General features: G+C 31.8%; 2 protein-coding genes across 4 annotated transcripts; one reads left to right on the top strand and one right to left on the bottom strand.

The window, feature by feature from the left end:
- Nucleotides 1–691: 691 nt before the first annotated feature.
- Nucleotides 692–5,168, bottom strand: LOC111010381 (proton pump-interactor 1). Of its 2 annotated transcripts, XM_088119736.1 has the most exons (8): nucleotides 4,827–5,168; nucleotides 3,853–4,254; nucleotides 3,126–3,314; nucleotides 2,845–3,024; nucleotides 2,561–2,755; nucleotides 1,960–2,058; nucleotides 1,364–1,879; nucleotides 692–1,267 (listed from the first exon to the last, which is right to left on the bottom strand). In XM_088119736.1, exons 2-8 carry the CDS (start codon nucleotides 4,225–4,227, stop codon nucleotides 932–934), a joined length of 1,890 nt encoding a protein of 629 aa, XP_087975862.1. In that variant the 5' UTR covers nucleotides 4,228–4,254; nucleotides 4,827–5,168; the 3' UTR covers nucleotides 692–931. The 2 variants fall into 2 exon arrangements, with proteins under 2 accessions (XP_087975862.1, XP_087975861.1); XM_088119735.1 differs by lacking the exon at nucleotides 4,827–5,168 and adding an exon at nucleotides 4,403–4,427 and having other exon boundaries at nucleotides 1,142–1,879.
- A 7,614-nt stretch (nucleotides 5,169–12,782) lies between these two features.
- Nucleotides 12,783–15,816, top strand: LOC111010368 (beta-glucuronosyltransferase GlcAT14A). Of its 2 annotated transcripts, none has more exons than XM_088120354.1 (6): nucleotides 12,783–13,029; nucleotides 13,121–13,163; nucleotides 13,662–14,314; nucleotides 14,600–14,675; nucleotides 14,763–14,878; nucleotides 14,967–15,816. In XM_088120354.1, the coding sequence occupies exons 3-6, from the start codon at nucleotides 13,738–13,740 to the stop codon at nucleotides 15,467–15,469; spliced, it is 1,272 nt and encodes a 423-aa protein (XP_087976480.1). In that variant the 5' UTR covers nucleotides 12,783–13,029; nucleotides 13,121–13,163; nucleotides 13,662–13,737; the 3' UTR covers nucleotides 15,470–15,816. The 2 variants fall into 2 exon arrangements, with proteins under 2 accessions (XP_087976480.1, XP_087976481.1); XM_088120355.1 differs by having other exon boundaries at nucleotides 12,783–13,024.
- The last annotated feature ends 2,909 nt before the right edge of the window (nucleotides 15,817–18,725 follow it).

The following is an 18,725-nucleotide window of genomic DNA, read 5'->3' on the forward strand; positions in this document are numbered from 1 at the left end:
AAAATAAAAATCCAATTACAAGTTTGTATCTTTTTGGTTCTTATACTCTATTTTAACTTTAAAATTTACTTACTTTTAATTCTAAAGCTTGACCGAAAAAACAATCATTACTATATGAATGCCTAATATATGTTATGTTTTTTCATAGTACAACTCGAGATCCGAACTTTTGACTCTCAAAGAAAGATACTTAATTGGGTGATTTACAACTAAAGGTAGAATAAACTTGAATTCAGAAACTAAAATAAATTGAAATAAATATGAGAACTTTGAATTTATATAACAGCAAACAGTCAAATAATAGACGAGTAAACCCACATCATATGAACTTAACTTTATAATTTCACGAATGTGTTTAGAAGTGACGGTATAATGAGTAATTTTGAAAAAATAAATTTAAATATAATTAATTTTTCAAAATCACCAAAGAAAGAAAATGGAAGTATTTTGACAAAATCCCTCCCAAACACTCCCTCTAAAAACTCATCCAAAAACCAGTTTACATTCTAAAACAAAACCTAAGGAGTTGTGCTACAAGAAAACAAGGTCAGTGGAGCTTCATTTCCTCTTCTCCTGCAAGCACGAACTGTTTGAAAACACAGTAAAGTGGCAAAAAGCCAAGCCCCATTCATCTATTACAAACAAAAAAAAAAGGGAAATTTGAGGCCTCAAGATATAACAGCAAAAGAGGTTGATCAAAGTCAAAATTTGGAAATACATTGAAAGAACCAAATGTATGTTTCAACCTGACTAAAAATGCCAACCATTATGAGTTGAGTCCATCCCCAGTAAGGATGAAAATAAACAGAAATTAAAGAACATTAAATTAAAAATACAAACTGATCCTCTAAGCCACTCTCATCATCATCATCCTCATCAGCTCAGCATGCTCATCACCAGAAAATTTTTCCCTCTTCTAACTCTCCTAGCTTCACAGTTTTTTAGAGAGAGTAGTAGAGTAGTAGTACCCAAGCAACAGAAGTGCCAGAACTAGAACTGCAGCAGGAGCAGCCCAGATATAGTAGTTGGTCGACTTCTTGCGCTTCCTGATGACTTTAGGAACTGAATCCAGCCCTCTTTGCCTGCCCCGGCTCCTGATGCCCATCTCCTTTGCGACGTTATTCTTGGCTGGAACTGGAGCTTCTGCATTTTCACTAACCTGTTCCAGTTCTTTAGATTCCTCCTCAACTGCATCAGTAGCAGGAGTTTCTTCATCAGGAACAGCAGAGGCAGATGCTAAGGCCTTCTTCTTTGCTCTCTTTTCGCGGTCCTGAGGTAAATACAGAAATATGTGTTATTATCAAGATGTAAACTTAAGAACAGTGTGTTCACAAATGACAGCTATATGATGTATGTAAATAATTTCCTTCTGTTTCTTTTCTGCTTCCTTTTGAGCTCGTAGAGAGGCTTTTGCAGCAGCTTTCTCTAGCAATTTCTTCTTCCTTTCCATGGCTTGTTTAGCCTTCTCAATTTCCTCAGCCCTCTTCATTTCCTTCAATTTCGCTACATCAACTTCTTTTTCTTTAGGGATGTCTTTTGACAACTTTTCTAAAGCAGGGATCTCCTCAGCTTTATCCTCCTGCTCCGAGGGTAATGCCTTTTCAGCTTTGGATTTAATTTCTTTATCAACTTTCTGTGCAGGAACAGTCTCAGATGGAACTGGTTTGGGTTCTTCCTTAGTTCGTTTAAGGTTAGGTTTTGCTGCTGTTTCAGCTTGAGGAGGCGCCAGTTCTGCAGGCGCAATTATTGGCTTCTCATCAGGGTTCCTTATCCGACCATCCCGACTCAACTGCCGACCATCTAACGATGAAAGAATTCTTTTCTCATAGTCATCCCTGAAAGCCTTATCACCATTCCAGAGGGACATAAACTTCTCGACCTAAACAACAAAAGTTCGAAGGTCAAAAAGTGAAGGCATGGACAATTGGGTAAATAAGATTAACAAATAGTTCAACAGACCTCTTCATAAGAGAGCTCCTCAAGGGCCTTGATGTCCTTCTTTGCAGCAAGGTCTTTAACTTTGTTCAAGAGCGATCGGTTTTGATAAAAGAAGACATTCTGGAAAACACAGACAACAATCAAATCAAACCCATTAGCGTTTCAAACCTGATTAAAATTCGACCAGATGAATACTAAAAGAAAGTAACATAATTATATTTGAAATATATAAACATCATTTTCAAACTCTATACTTCTCTACATTTTTTTCTGTATTTTTAGTTTTGGCTGAAACTTCATGTTATGATTGAATAGTTACATTCAAAACACACAAATCCCAGCTAGCGTTTTCAAGAAGTGCTCCAATAACAGGACTGAAGGCATGGACATTACTTAATTGAACTCATATTTTCAATATCCTCCGTACTTCTATACAGTTTTCACCTAATTAATCTAATCCAAATTATCTTATTTAGTCTGTCAAATTTATGCTAAATATTTCCTTCAGGTGTGATGATTTAATATTCTATCACAGCTGCCGGAACTAGCACCAACTGCCTCATAGAGAACAATGTAAACAGTTATTAGACTGAAATTGGTTAGATCAAATAATCCAACACACCCCCTCGTCACGGTTTTTCCTAAGTTGCTGAATGTTTTCATGAGCTCTGCCTCTCTTCTCTGTCACAGCAGTTAGCTCATCCTGCAATTTTTTAATATCATTGTCTATTGCCTTCAAAGCGTCATCAAGTTGCTTTATCTTGGCTCTAACTGCTTGTTGCTCCTTCCTCACTCCATCCAAATCGCCACCGATAATCTACATTAGCATGATTTGTAAGACATCTGCATTAAGTTTATTGGCATGAAGGCTAAAACAGAATTGGATTCGACTTGACGGTTTCTTACCTTGACTTGGTCTTGGAGAGCTTCTTTATGTACCATTGAATCCTGAAGCTTTGCTCTCATAGCAGCATTAGCAATAACCTTCTCCCTTGTCCCTTCTAGCTGTTTAATTTCTCTTAAAATTTGCTTTTCCTCAGAGAGCGGAATACTCTCATGTTGTATATGGTATTGCAGGCTCTGAATCTGCAGCCGCCAACCCAAATGCAATCAAGAGGAAGAAGTCAATGCAGAGGAAAATAAATTAATGATTTTGATATTTTCTAAGAAATTATAGCGAAACTTACAACAGCATTAAGCTCTTCCTCAGATGAACATAGACCACCATTGCGACCACCATTGTTTGCATTACGAAGCTTGCCAAGAGCTTGATTAAGAGGTTCAATCTCCTTAATTTTCTCATCAACAATCGACTTAAATTGCCGGTTGTCATCTCTCAGAGCTTTCATCTGAGTAATCAACTCTGCCCGATCCGACTGTGGAAGTAGTAGTAAGATTAAACACAAGAAAATAAGTACGTACAATGAAAGGTCATACTACAGATTGAACTTCTAAATCTACCATAAAGATGCTAGCATGGGTTTGGGAGCTTTCAGATTTCATGACAGCAATATTACCATATCTAGAATTTCATGCAAGCCATCGGAGCAACCTTGACAATGGAGGACAATAATAGTCCTTCCAAATTTGAATTATATCTTGTGTATAGGATTAGAACCCTTTCGAATTTGAGCAACTGACTTCTATTCCAACTAAATATAGGCTTCGTTCGACCTCATGCTGTAATCAGATTATTTCCCTTCACATGCAGTCATCACATAAAAATGGGAGAAAATAAAAAAACCTTTTCTTTAAGTGATGATGCTTAAAGAAAAGGAACCTTATACAAGAAGGAAATAAGAAATTGTTTCATTATCAAATGCTGCCCCCTAGAAAAAGACTTATACTGCCATATTCATTTAAAGCTCCAATCTTCTATATATCGAAAAACTCATACAGGACCATTTTTCTTACCCTCTTTGCCTTGAGTGCTTCAGTGATTTGAAAACGAGCTTGACTCCTCTTCTGGATTTCTTTATCGGCCACATCGATTTTAGCCTTGATATTCGGATCCTCGTAGGACCGATACCTTATGAAGTAGAAGGAATGAATTTGCCTAGGTGCAGGCCATTCATCAGCAGCATCTTTCGGAACGTTAGCACCTGATGGAGTATCTGCCTGCTCTTTAACAGGCTCATCTTCATGAGAACCAAACTTTATGGGCGCATTTTGTTCAGGCAGTTGATCTAAATCTCCATTTTCATTGCTTTTCAAAACAGAATTTTCGTCTACAGGTACCGAATCCACCGGTCCCTTGACCATCTCGAATCCAATAACCTCAACACCCATAGCTCCCAGCACAGGGAACTAAAGACCCTGATACAACAAGGCAAAAACAATATAACCTATAATTGAGATATCAAAACCCCCCATTTGGTTAAAAAGAAAGAATCCAAACAAAACATTAACAATCAATTGACCAGGGCATCGTTTAGAACAGATTTTAATTCACAATAAACCCAACCAAAAAGGAAATTTCAGCTTTTTCCAACGAGCAGATCTCCCAAATAAGAATGCCAAATCTATAACAGCAAAGAAAAATCGAGGCCTGTATCAAAAGCAATATCCAGAGAACGACAAAAGCAAAAAACCAGAAACAAGCTCAATTAACACGACGCAATATCATCCAAAAATCCCCCATGGAAATTCTTCGTTAGATTCAACAATTACCGACGAAAACCAACCGGCACGAACACGACCACGATAACCCAAAAAGGGATGACCCAATTAAGGAAACGGCATGGAATAACAAAACATAACACCCAGATGATGAAAGATCGAGTCCAATCACACGAAATTACACAACATAAAAGCCGAAAAAACAGAGAATCAGAAATATCAATTCCGCATAAACGAATAGCATAAACAGAAACATAAAGAATAATTACCAGGAATGGAAGCGGATAGATAACACAAAGAGGGAAGAGGAGGAACGAGAAGACGACCCTTTTTGAACGAAGGGATCTCGAATTCCGAATTTAGACAAAAAAAACCCCAGAAGGGAAAAAAAGAAGAAAGGGGTCAGACTCAGATCTCGCCCTCTATTTTTAATCTCAGACCAGTTCTCTCTCCGTCTCTCTCTTCTTCTAATAGAGGCGTTGCGAGAGAGAGAAAACGGAGGAGACTAGTCTCTATATATTAATGAATTTGCTACCTTTTCTGCTCGCAGATTTTGATTTCTTTATTTATGGGTTTTCGATTTCATTTTCTTTCTTTTTCCCATTTCCAAAAATTAATCCCATTTTCCATTTCTCCTCGGATTCATGGGCAAGCGAGACAAATATAGAACCAAATGGCGAAACCAAATACCAAATCATGGAATTATTTTCAATCATTTCTAAAATTCGTCACGATATAATCCATATCAAACAAAAATAAAAATAAAAAGATGAAATTTTTGCTCGAAAAATTAAACATATCCCTTTTCCCGACAGGCGAATAGTAAGGAATTAACTGTTGGGTGGCGGATGGTTTTTTTTAATTCAAATATATGTTGATAGTTTAGAGAAATATAAAAAATTAGGGTTGGAAAAGGGCCAATTTAGAATAATTGAAAAGATGGGAGCTTTTATCTTAAAAAATACTAGAGGTTTAGGGTTTTTTTTTCTATCATTCAGATTTCTTTTTTTAATGAATAATCATGAGAAATTAAATTATTTTTTTAATTAAAATACAGAAACGTTAAAAGGACAGTGTTAATAATAGTTAATAATAAATTTGACTTTTTGAGTAATGGAATCTTAATTATCAGTTACAACAAAAAAACTTTAATCGTATACTAACATAAACATTGACCTTTTTTTATCTAAAAAATACATTTGACTTTTTTTTTTCTCTCTTTAAAATTTTGAATATTTGAACGTATCTTTTTATCTAAAATTGCTCATTTTAATATTTGAGGACAAACTGTCGCAAGCTGAACTATTCTCCAAAGATCCTAGACCGACCTCAGAGGTCGGACCTGGTTATTTAGACGCAGATGGGAACCTTCCAAGTATTATGCTCCAAGGCACGGATAAATCCAGAGACCAATACGGACCAACGGTCCATAGCAGGTCACTTGACCCTAAAACGGTGAAATATCCCAATGGGATGGGTAACTACTCCTCAAACCCCTATAAATACACCTAGGTATGAGAATCTATAGCTTACTTTCCCATCATCTTCTTAGACTTCGACGGATTTTTGCATCAACAGCGAGCAAGTTCAGCGGTAATTGACATATATTTGTAAGTTTGATCCTTAGTCCACATGTTGTAAAAAAAAATTATTAGGATTTTAAAAATGTATTACGCTCGATGACCATCAACCATAATATTAAACAAATTATAAATATTACAATCTTGTATAATTTTTTTTTCTTGTTAGTACTTCTAGAAATTTCTTTAACTAGTCAATGCAATTTAATACATATAATTTTTTTTTTTGAGGAAACATAAATTCCTTTAAAAAAATTAATTAAAAAATCAATAAATTTTAAGTTCTAGGTAGCAACTTTTTTTTTAACTTCCGTTAAAAAAATAAAAAATTAAGTTCTTATCCTCCGTTTGGTCAATCTTTTTACTAAAAAAGAGTTCATTGGTGTCTTCATCATCTCAATTATAATCATCCACGGTAAATAAGTATCAATTATTATTGTTAACAAAATAAAAATCTTGATTATTTTTCAAATAGTATTATATCTTAAATAAATAAAAATGTATAATTTAAACCTATAGCTTATAAAAAGGGTCTATGCTTAAATTGACACAATTAAAATTTTAATTGATTCGTTATCTATGAACGGAGTCAACCTAAACATAATTCGAATAAATATTATATTGTTATTTTAGGAGTCAATGTAATAAAAAATTAAAAAGAACCAGAAAGAAAAAAAAATTAGAAAGAGTACGAGATCAAAACTATAGTAGAGAGAATTGGAACTGGAGAGGAATTCGGGGGAAAAAAGACAAAAACAAAATAAAAAATTGGGGATTTTCTTTTTTCTTTTTTTAGACAAAGAAATGTTGGGTTTGATAACCAAAAAAGTAAAACAAAAACTTAATTTTTAACAAAAATCGTCGATACTTGATTTTCCAATATACGCGATATTCTATAAAAGATGACATTCCCCATATATCTCACGCTATTTCCTGATATATATCGTTGATTATTATAAGTGATATTGATATCCTTATTGACGAAAATTTTATCCATAATTACCGTATAAGAGATGGTATTTCTTTTCTTTTTTCTTTTTTGAAATCTGTGTGCCGTATCCGTCTGTACATACCTCGACTAATTACGGACCAATCATCATCCTAATATAAGAAATTATGATATTAATTATTCACAAAGAAAGGATATAAGAAATTGCATTTAATATCTTTATTTATTAATAATTAATATCATTAATTTATATAATAATAAATAAAATTGGTAGCCACGTACTAGTTAAAAGTTAAATCCCAACACTAAAAAACTCACCATACTGATTTTAATATTAATAATATGAAATAAGTAAAAAAATAATAAAAGAAACTCGTTTAAAGTTTAAAAAATTTGTCTAACTTAATTGGTTAAGATATTATTTAAAGTTGGAAGTAAATCTTCCCCTAAAATTCAGATACTAAAATTACAAATTTAACTTTATATTATTTTTAGAAAAGAAAAGAAAAGTATTAAGTTCTTTTCGGCCTACAAATTTTGAAGATTATTATTTTCAAGTTTATTCAATATTTTTTGGTTTATAAATTTTAAAAAATAATGATTTTAATTTTACTATTTTCACGAAATTTCTAACAAATAGATAAGACGACTTTCAAATATATATCGCTATTATAATCCAAGCATGTACAAGATTAATTAAGATGGACATGTTTCTCAAAAAAAAAAAGAAAAAAATTAAGACGAACAGGTGGATATTATTGAAATTTTAAAAACTAAAATATATAATTTGAAATAATAGATAAGGGAAAAAAAGTAATTATTTGATTTTTTGGTGTGAATACGAAGAAACAAGAGACGCGTGGTTCGATCTCAGAAATAAATATCTGACCGGTTTTGTCCACTGGAAATGTGTAATGACATTTGTACCCTTGAATTTCCTCGTTTATGTCATGAGATTCTGTGACTCTGTCTCCGTCAGCCCCCCACGTGTTAAGACGTGGATTTTCTTGCGCCCTTTGCGAGGACACGTTGGCAAATCGTGGGCCCCACTACCTACGTTCTTTTTCTCTTCTTTTTAATTAATTAATTTTCTTTAGACTTTAGATCGTTTCTGCTCCCGTTAACTAATTTTACCGAAAAATAATGTCAATAATTTTCAAAAATTTTACGAATTTAATAAAAACTCAGTCTTCATATGAAATTAAGTTTGATTAATCACATGATCAACTACGAAAATATTTTCTTAAGCTCAGAAATTTCAATTAGAAAATTTAAGTTTTTTCTTTTGAAATCCACAAATATTTTATAAGTGATCGAACACGTTATAAATATATCTTCTAAACGATTCTTCGAATAAAAAGTTACTAGAAAGTAAAAATATAACATTTATTAAATGTGAAGATAAATATTGTAACACTCCATGTATAAGAAGTTCTAAGTTTCTTTTTTTGTTTTTGAAAAATATAACAGCTTAGGCGAACTATTTTTTTCTTTAATTTATTTTTTTGGTGTAAAATTTAATTTTTTATTTTGTATTTCAACCATATTCAAGATGAAATTCAAAGGATCAAATTAAAATTTATTTTTACTGGTTAAAGAAAAATTATTATTAATAAACAAATATGTCATCATGCATAAAATAATAATAATAACAATAATCTCTTTACTATTTTATAAAATGTAATTTAAGGGTAAAGAACAAAATTATGCAAAGTTTTCTTTGGATGGAAAATAGTAGAGAAATAAAGCCCTATTGATTTAAACGTTAATAATACTTGCAAGAAATTAAAAAGAAAAAAAAGTTATATATTATTGTTATTTTTTTAGTTAGTGATCTAAAAATATAAATATAAAAACAAAGTATTCAATAAAAAATAAAATTTGTATTTTTGTTATGGAACGTGTGTTTAGAAGTGGTAAATCCATAAATTTATTGAGAGGAGCTTTTTTAACTACTATTATTTAAAATAACTTCAAATTCAAAAGTTAACAAAAAAAAAATGAAAAATGTTCCTTAAACAATTAATCTCCAAATTGTGATTTCTATTGACTCTGCGAAATTCAACTAATGAATAACAATAGCAAATCTAAAAAATTTGATGCTTTATAGATAAAGAAAAAAAATATCTATACAATAATTCATAGAAAAATAATTGCCTTATATAAATCGGAAAGAAAGATAAATTTTGAAAGTTTCAATAATAATTAGACGAACAAATACAAAAAATGTATGTATAAATTGAAAATAAATTATTTTAGGCGTTCGCTGTTTAAAAAGTGTTGAAGAAAATATTATTTAAAAAATTAAGTTGAGAATATCCGACTTACATTCTTTATTTTTTTATAAAATTTTATTTTTATACCAATAAGTATAAAAGAAATAAGAATAGTTATTGGTAACTCACGTACTTGAAATTTAATGTGTCAATTTAAGCATAATTCAACTGGTTTAATTAAAGTATTTAATTTTTATCTGGAACTGATAAGTTCGAATCTCCACCCTCTAGTATCTTATTAAAAAAAAGAGTTTAATGCTTAGCATCTTCAACAGCTTGATTTATGTTTGCCTGTCTTTTAAATTTAGTTAGTAATATATCTCATCTCAATAAATTTGAGTAGAGATATCGTGATTTGATTCTAAAATAAATATCTACAAGTAACTTTTAAAAAAAATTCTCTTGAGAAAGAGTAATTTTAAAATATTTGAAGCGAGGTAGAAGAGTATTTTTTAATATTACTCATGTTTTAAAAGTATTCTCAAACCCAAACTTATTCAAAAAATTAAGTTTCATAAATTCCTCCACCACTAAGTCGCCTCTAAATACGTGTACTATAAGTGACAGCCCGACCAAAAACAAGTGTCTTAACCATTGTTAAGTTGAAAAGAAAAAAACCTCCCCAATCTTCAACACCCTCATATTTATTCTTTTTTAACAAATTAAATGTTAGATTAGACTGCAATTTCTTTTAAACAATAATTATTATTAAAAAAAAGCTATAATTTTTTAAATAAAAAATCTATAATTAATGTACCTAGTCATCCGTACTGAATTTTTTTTCTTTATGCTATATTGCATTTTTTTCCATTTTAAACAAATATAGATAGGTATAACTCAATTTTCTCCCTCTCTTAAAATCAAATAATAAAAAAGCATTATAGTTTTAATAATAAAAAATTAAATAAATATGACCTATTAAAATCTCTCTTTCTCTCCTAAAACTATCTATATTCAACCCTTTTTTTCTTTTAAACAAATTGAAATAAGTATTGCCTATTAAAATCTCACTTCTCTTCCTGAGTACAACACGTGGAATGAGAGATTGAAGTTCAGATTTGTAGAGAGAAGCAAGATACCTCAACCGTCCAATTATACTCATGTCGTCTAAAATTTATTTCTCTCATAAAATAAAATTAATTACTATTAAAAAAATATATTTAAAAAAGACTAAGTTGTCTCTGGTGGCGGAATAATTCACTTATTTTTAAAATAAGTTTAAAAACCAGTAATATTAAAAAAAATCCCATAATCACATATTTGTGAGTAGTAAATTTTTTTGGCAATTTAGATTACAATTTTTGGAAAAAGGTATTTTATAATAATAAATTTATATGATATGTCACCGTCTCTGTTTGGCAAACACTCATGTGACTTCTTTCTTTCATAGTACTAATTAATAAATGATAGAGACTTTTATTTTATTAGTAATTACAAGAGAGAACTAGGATATCACGATGACATTAGTTTTCAGAATGCCTGGATTTGATTTAGTAATTTTGTTTTTTATGTCTTTTTTTATTAGAAAAAAAAAAGATATAACTAATACGTATAACATATACAAACATTATTCTCTCTACGCATGCTCGTAACCGTTTTGAAAAACCAAAACAAATAGCTTTGAAAAACATAATATTGAATACTATTTTACCGATAAGTGCTTTCTATAAATGGATCGATCCATTAAATTACATCAATGCCTTTGTAATAATTTTGTTTCATCATATTGAAAAAATATATGTTTTTCTAGTTTGATTAAGGAAAATTTTAAACTATCTATTTTAATATTTTAGCCGTCATAAAGTAACTATTATAGTTATTTTCGTTGTTAGTTTTTTTTTAAGGTTATTTTGCAGTTAATTTCCACCCAACCCAGCACCCATCTCTCAACCAACTTTATTATGGGACTTTAATAATTCATGTCAACGTAAATACTACTCAAACAATTAAAGAAAAAAAGAGATAAGAACAAAATCAGTTTATGGACTAAAATATAATAAACTTTATATAATTCTATACTTTTACATTTGCGTCAACCTAGATTTAAATGTTTCAATTTCATTTTATCTTTTGGAAAATCTGTGGAGTGGAATAAAATAAACAAGTAATTTAATATAAAAAAAAAACATTTTTTTTAGTATAATATATTGGGGTGGGAGAATCTCTTGATTTGAAATATATATCAATTATGGCTGAGTTATACTCACTTTGACGAAAGAAAAAAATAATTGACCACATTAATTATATATATATATATATTTAGATAACATGATATCAACAATTGGTAATTAAAAGTATCCATTAATCGCATGTACCACTTAGTAGCTTAATAACGGGAAAAAAAGGACTCGTCAGCTTAAAGGTTAAGAAAGATACAAAATATATGATTTGACTCGAACCAAGATAATAAAATCTTAAAGGTCTGTTTGTTTGGTGATCAGAAAACAGAAATATGAAATTAAGAGACTTAATATAAAACAGAGTTTGTATTATTTGTTTTAAGCGTTTTCATATATGTATTCGATAGCAAATTGGAAAATTGAATTTCAAGTTAAAAATTTGTTCAACGTGTATTTTGAAATATATTTGTAAACTAAGGGTAATTACCAACTATATATTTAGTTTAATTTAAATTATTATTAATTAATTTATTAATATTTTTGTTACAATTTTTGTGTAATTATTATTTTACAATGTTATATAATCTATAATATATTATATTTGAAACATTTTAATTTTAACAAAGATAACATGAATTTATAACATGAAATAATATATTTATCAAAAATTTTATTTATTTTTTAATATAACTCTATATTTTAAACTTCCAAATTCAAAATCTGAAAACACAAAATATTATTTTCAGAATTTCACCGGTTTAGATTATAGGAATCCGAGAATAATTTTTAAAAATAAATCTGTTGGATTGCCAACCAAACACACCCTAAACTTTCAAGATTTTATTCATTAGATTTTTTATACTTTCAAACGTTTTAAATATCATTGAGGTTGTTAGATAACCCTTTCCATTTATTTTTTCATATTTGAAAACTAGGTATGGTTGCTAACAATTTAGATAGTATTTTTTTCACCCTTTATTAAATATATATTTTCACTCTTAAGCCAAATTCCAAAAAAAAAAAAAAAAATGAAAACTATTTTCTTTTTAGGTTTCAAAACTTTACTTATATTTTATATAACGTTTTTAAATAGTAGATAACAAACTAGAGAGCGTACCTCAAAGAGTTTAAATTTATAATTTTATATTGTATCTCATAATCATCTCTTAACTTTTTTTTAAATAAAGTTTAGAAATTTAAGGAGAATTAGAAGAGGAAGCAATTGTTTGTAAAGTAGCCGTTTGTCTTGGTCAAGATTGAAGATCCCAAAGAAAGCCACAGCATAACAGAAATGCCTAACCCCAAGTTTCTGTGAGATTAGATTCCATTTCCATTTCCCCAAAAAACAATTCCTTTTTTCGTTTTTCCTCTCCCTCCCACCATTGCGCACCCACCCACGTCCTCCCCTTCTCTGATTTGTCCACATTTTTATAATATTCACATCTGACTTTCTGTTTCTCAGTCCATATCTCAATCCATTGAATTTTTTTCTTTTTTATGATTCTCTGTTCTTCTTCTCTGGACGTGCGTAAGGCTAATCATGTCAGGTTCTGCTCCTTTGCCTAGCCCCCGCTTCTTGTATTTCTTCTTTTTCCTCTTCCTCATTCTGATTGTGATTGTCTTCTGGTTTTTATTCAGACTGCTGCTGTTCTTGGGGTCTCACTGCTGCGACTGTTTCTGGGTATTGTTGGGTTTTTTCTCTGTGTTCTTGTTTGTCGTGTGACGGCACTGAGCTCTGTTTTTGTTTTTGTTTTTTGATTTGGGTTTCTGGGTTGATTTGAGAAATCGATTTTCTCATCTGGGTTGTGCTTGTTTTTGCATTCCCATTGGTGATATGAAAAATATGTTTTCTGAATGTTCCATGTGAATCTGCAACTTCTTACAGACTGTACAGATTAGGGCTTGTTACTGTTTCATTCATTTGGATTCCTAGAACTTTGGAGAGAGAGAGGGAGGTTTGGGAGCTCATTTCAGCAGAGTTTTTGCCAATATGGCCAAAATCGATGTTATTTGGACTTGTTTCACTTTGTTTCATCAAAGAAAACTCCTGTTGCTTTGTTAAAAGGAGAATTATGTTAGATATTGGAGCCTTTTTAAGTCTACAATTTCAGAAATTTTCTGTTCATTTGACCGTTTTCTTTTTGTGAAGTCTAAATGCCAATAATATGTTTGATTAAAGGCTGTTGATTGGAGTTGCAAAACGTCAAGCGGATGAGAGTTTAATCTGCAAGAACTTATGATTAGATTCTGCTGCAATGGGGCATCTAGAGAAGAAATGGCTATTTCCTCTTGTGATAAGTTCTGTAATATGCATGTTCCTCATTGCCACTTCCTTCAACATGGGTCTAATCTCTTCTCTCCACACAATCAATTCAATCTTCTCAATGTTCCCATCTCCATTGATCCCGAACCAAAGTAACCCTCCGTTTTTCGCCGAGAGGAAAGTTGGGAAGTTGCCACCGCCACCGCCAGACCCTGCGTCTATGATTCCGCGGTTCGCTTACTTGGTCTCGGGGTCGAAAGGGGACTTGGAGAAGCTGTGGAGAACTCTCAAAGCGCTGTACCATCCATTGAACCAATACATTGTTCATTTGGACCTGGAGTCACCTCCAGAGGAGAGGTTGGAGCTTGCTTCAAGAGTGGCAAATGAGTCTATTTTTGCTGAGATTGGGAATGTTTTCATGATCACCAAAGCAAATATGGTCACTTATAGAGGACCAACAATGGTGGCTAATACTCTCCATGCTTGTGCTATTCTTCTCAAGAGGAGCAATGATTGGGATTGGTTTATCAACCTCAGTGCCTCAGACTACCCTCTCATCACTCAAGATGGTCAGTTCCATTTCCATCTTTTAACTCAAATTTTGGCAATATAGAGCCTGTGTGTCCACAATGAATGAATTTCTTGCTCATGATCTTGTCGACCCTGTCCCACCGTCAATTCAGTGAGAGTTCAAGCCTTAAACAAAGACCCAAGTTTAAATATTTATTGATCAAACGTATAAGATTGAGAAATGCTTCCCCTGCGTTCTTGTTCGCTATATCACTATTATATCTCTTTTCTTCCCTTTTTGGTTTGGCATGATTTAACAAGGAGAATTTTGGTGCTACTTTCAGATCTTCTCCACACATTCTCACCACTTGATAGACAACTGAACTTCATTGAACATACAAGCAAGTTAGGATGGAAAGTGTGAGCGCTCTCTCTATCTCTAGTCTTTATCTCTATCTCTCTCCCTAAAATGGTGAAATGACTCCAATATTTGAATGTCTATTGCAGGAGTAAACGAGCTTTGCCATTGATGATAGACCCTGGATTATACAAAACAACCAAATCAGATATATTTTGGGTCCACCCGCATCGAGCTCGACCCACGGCATTCAAGTTATTCACCGGTCAGTAATGAGATAACAAATCCATTAAACACGACCCTGAAAGTTCAGAGATTAAACTTGGTAATTTATGTTTTTTTTTTCCTTCCAGGATCAGCATGGATGGTTCTGTCTCGTTCATTTGTGGAGTATCTCATCTGGGGTTGGGACAACCTTCCCAGAACACTTCTGATGTACTACTCGAACTTTGTGTCCTCCCCAGAAGGCTACTTCCACACTGTGATCTGCAATGAGCCTGAGCTTGCAAAAACTGCAGTTAACCATGACTTGCATTACATCTCGTGGGACGTGCCGCCCCGGCAGCATCCTCACACCCTCACCGTCAACGACACCCGAAAGATGATTGCCAGCGGTGCCGCCTTTGCCCGGAAGTTCCAGCGAGACGACCCGGTGCTGGACAAAATTGATCAGGAGCTACTGGGGGTTGATAATAGAGGTGGTTTCACCCCTGGTGGGTGGTGCTCTGGGAAGCCTAAATGCTCAAAAGTTGGAAACCCATTGAAGATCAAGCCAGGGTCTGGAGCTCGCAGGCTTCGCGGCCTTGTAACTAAGCTAGCGAAGGCTGCAAAAGTAGGTCGAGATCAGTGTAAATAGTCTTTTAGCTAGAAGAAGGATATTCATTCATTCACGAAGAAGAAGAAGGTAAAAGATGACATTTGAAATTCTTTTCCCCGTGTTACTATGATTTTCTAATCATAGCTGTCAAGGTTCGTTGGATAATATTATTATTTTTTGTTTCTCATTTCATTTGTTGGTTTTTTTCTTCGTTTTCCAAATGGAAAGTAAAATACGATTGAAACATAAACATGTTTCGTGATTTGGGAAGGAATAATGAAAATGTTATCTGAGGAGCCCGTAGTAGAAGTATCTGAGCTAGTTTTCTGTTTCTTGTTAAGTACGTTGTCTTTTGTTTTTTTTTTAAGAGAAGCTAATATGTTTAATAACGATTTATTGTGTGTTTTTTTTTTCTCCTTTGTGTCTTTTCGAATGTAGAGAAGCACAAGTATATGAAATTTGAAATCAAACAATGAAAATGTTATCAGGAGTCTAATTTACTTTTTATTTCTCATTTTATTTATAATAATTTTCTTTTTCTTTCTTTTAATATGATGGAGTAGAAATACGCTTCATAATTTGGAAATAATCAATGAAAATGTTATTCGACAAACTTGCATTATTAACTTGAGTCAATTTATGATATGTTAAGATAGTTAACTAAGAAGTAGATTTTTTTAATTTTCTTTTTTTTTTTTAATGGAAGCATTGAGTCATACACAGATTTTATCTAACCTGCATGCAAGTTCGTTATAAGGTAAGAGAAATTTTCTGGTACTAAAAGATTACTCCCTTTATTCACATTACAATTTTTAATTTACAAAAATATTCTTTTAATATTAGTGAATCCCATATCATTTGCAAAACTCGAACTAAATCTGATTGGATTGGACGATCAACTTTTGAAACCCAAGGGCCGGTGCAAAATAAAGACAATTTTAATAACTAGTATTTAATCAATTTTTTCAAGACAGACTTTATTATTTTACACGTGACACTAATATGAGTCGGGGGCTTACTATGAAACTACTTTTAATTATGATCAAGTTGTCAATTTTTTATTTTATTTTTTATTTCTACGTTATGACTATATAACTAATATAGAGAAATAATTTATTTTTCAGTTTTAAATTCTTATAAAATTGAATATTACATAAGATGGCATCAATCTCTATTATTTTAAGAAATCAAATAACGGTCTAGTCTCCAAAAGCAGCTCGATTAGCAAGGGTAAAATGTTCATCTTTAGAGTAGAGCTATGAAAAAGATCTCACTAAGAGGCCGTTTGTTTTGTGGGAATCCAAAATTTTCGTGAGACGGACATCTGGATTCTTACGTTTGTTTTGTGGTAATGTTAGATACTGGGTATCTTGAGATGCCCAGGTATCCTAAGATGCCTATTTAGATGCCTTTTTGAAATATGGATTTCCATGTGTAGAGACTAAGGACAAATGTATAGACACATATACAAGGTTGACCTAATCCTATAAGGAGAAGGTAAATGACAAATTAATATTAATACAAGAATATAAAATATACTAATATATACTCTAACACACCCCCTCAAGTTGGTGCATATATGTTAATCATGCCCAACTTGTTTGACAAATAATCTATTCGTGCTTCATTCAACTTGTGTTCTGTGATTTTTTATATCATTGGGATCACCTCAAAAGTTACGATTGATTTCTTCTCAGCCATAACAAACAAACGAACTTATTTGAACAAAACGACAGAACCAGACCAAACCAAATCTGAAGGAGAAAAGAGAATCGAACCAAACCAATTGAACAGAGCCAAGTGAACCAAACCAATTGAATTGAAACAAACGAACCGAACCAAAACCGGTATAAATCAACCAAACCGAACCGGAATGTGACGAACCAGACCGAACTGAACTTGAACCGGATGAACCAAACCACTTGAAACCAAACCAATTGAACTAGACTACTTGAACCAGATCAGGTGTTTTCTGAAACCAGAAACCCTAAGTGCTACCCCACGACAACCAGAGGGGCGAAGGCGATGGGCGATGACGGAAGCGCACGGCAACTGGCGGCGACGAAGGTGCAAAGGACGGCGAGACGAAACCCACGAATAGCAATTGGAAAACAGCAGCAGCGGCCATGGTCGGTGGCGGCAGCGTTGGTAGTAGTGAGTTGAGTTGGATAGCAATGAACAAAGGGACAAAACCCTAGTGGGCACAAAACCCTAATGGAGATCAAAACCCTAATGGGCACAAAACTCTAATGGGCATCAAAACCCTAATGGACACAAAACCCTAATGGGCAAGAAACCTAGAGCTCTGATAGCATGTAGAGACTAAAAATGGAGAGAATCCAATATTCTCATTATTAAAGTCTCTATATATAGACAAATATACAAGGTTGACCTAATCCTATAAGGAGAAGGTAAATGACAAATTAATATTAGTACAAGAATATAAAATATACTAATATATACTCTAACACCATGATTCCTATGTCGAAGGCATCCTGTGTTGACATTTTTACCCATTCGTTATTTTTTCATATATTTTCTCTTATCAAATTCCTTTGATGTTATTTGTAATTTTATAGTTTAAATAAATTAATATACTCATTGACTAATAAGCAATTAAGTATATTTATGTATGACACGTACATATAAAATAAACTTCAATTAAATTATATAATATTTTCATTTACTTTTAATATTTGGAATGAATTATTATGAATAATATTTATTATCTTAAATACATAATTTTAAAGCAACATTTTTCTAACGATAAGTTTACCTTTGATATTTTTCTTCCTAAAAGAATATGATTTGATAATATAATAAATGAATTTTACCCCATATAACATTAATTATATAATTGTATTTTTCAAAAAATAATAAAATTGAAAATGAAATTTATATTCAATATTAATTACTTTTTAAAAAGTTTTATATTAATATGAATTCTACCTAATAACATACAAAAATTAATACATATACGCAATTAATATAAATAAAAAAACCTAAAATATTAAATTAATTTAAGAAAACCTATTATATAAATGCAAATTATATTAGATTAATGTATAAATTATGAATATTCGTAAGGACGTTTTTGGAATATTATATAAATTTAAAACATTTCCCATAAATAAATCCTACAAAACGAACGTGGTTATCCAAATATTCTCGAACATCCTTATATATTCTCGGACATCTTTATATATTTTCCTACGAAACAAACATGATCATCTGAAAATACCGGATATTTAAAATTCTGGACATCTGAAATTTCAAGCGTCTAAAGATGCAAGAC

This window comes from Momordica charantia (genome assembly GCF_013281855.1).
Source record: "Momordica charantia cultivar OHB3-1 chromosome 11 unlocalized genomic scaffold, Mcharantia_2.0 BLBB01000011.1, whole genome shotgun sequence".
Classification (NCBI taxonomy): domain Eukaryota; kingdom Viridiplantae; phylum Streptophyta; class Magnoliopsida; order Cucurbitales; family Cucurbitaceae; genus Momordica; species Momordica charantia.

What these genes read in the sequence shown, in the direction of transcription:
- LOC111010381 (XM_088119736.1), bottom strand. Translation starts at nt 4,227, where the DNA reads ATGGGTGTTGAGGTTATTGGATTCGAGATGGTCAAGGGACCGGTGGAT. An exon ending in CTCTCCAAGACCAAGTCAAG is followed by an intron (nt 2,756 to 2,844) that starts GTAAGAAACCGT and finishes ATGCTAATGTAG; the next exon opens with ATTATCGGTGGCGATTTGGA. An exon ending in AGGAGCTCTCTTATGAAGAG is followed by an intron (nt 1,880 to 1,959) that starts GTCTGTTGAACT and finishes TTTGTTGTTTAG; the next exon opens with GTCGAGAAGTTTATGTCCCT.
- LOC111010368 (XM_088120354.1), top strand. Translation starts at nt 13,738, where the DNA reads ATGGGGCATCTAGAGAAGAAATGGCTATTTCCTCTTGTGATAAGTTCT. An exon ending in CCCTCTCATCACTCAAGATG is followed by an intron (nt 14,315 to 14,599) that starts GTCAGTTCCATT and finishes TGCTACTTTCAG; the next exon opens with ATCTTCTCCACACATTCTCA. An exon ending in GGCATTCAAGTTATTCACCG is followed by an intron (nt 14,879 to 14,966) that starts GTCAGTAATGAG and finishes TTTTCCTTCCAG; the next exon opens with GATCAGCATGGATGGTTCTG.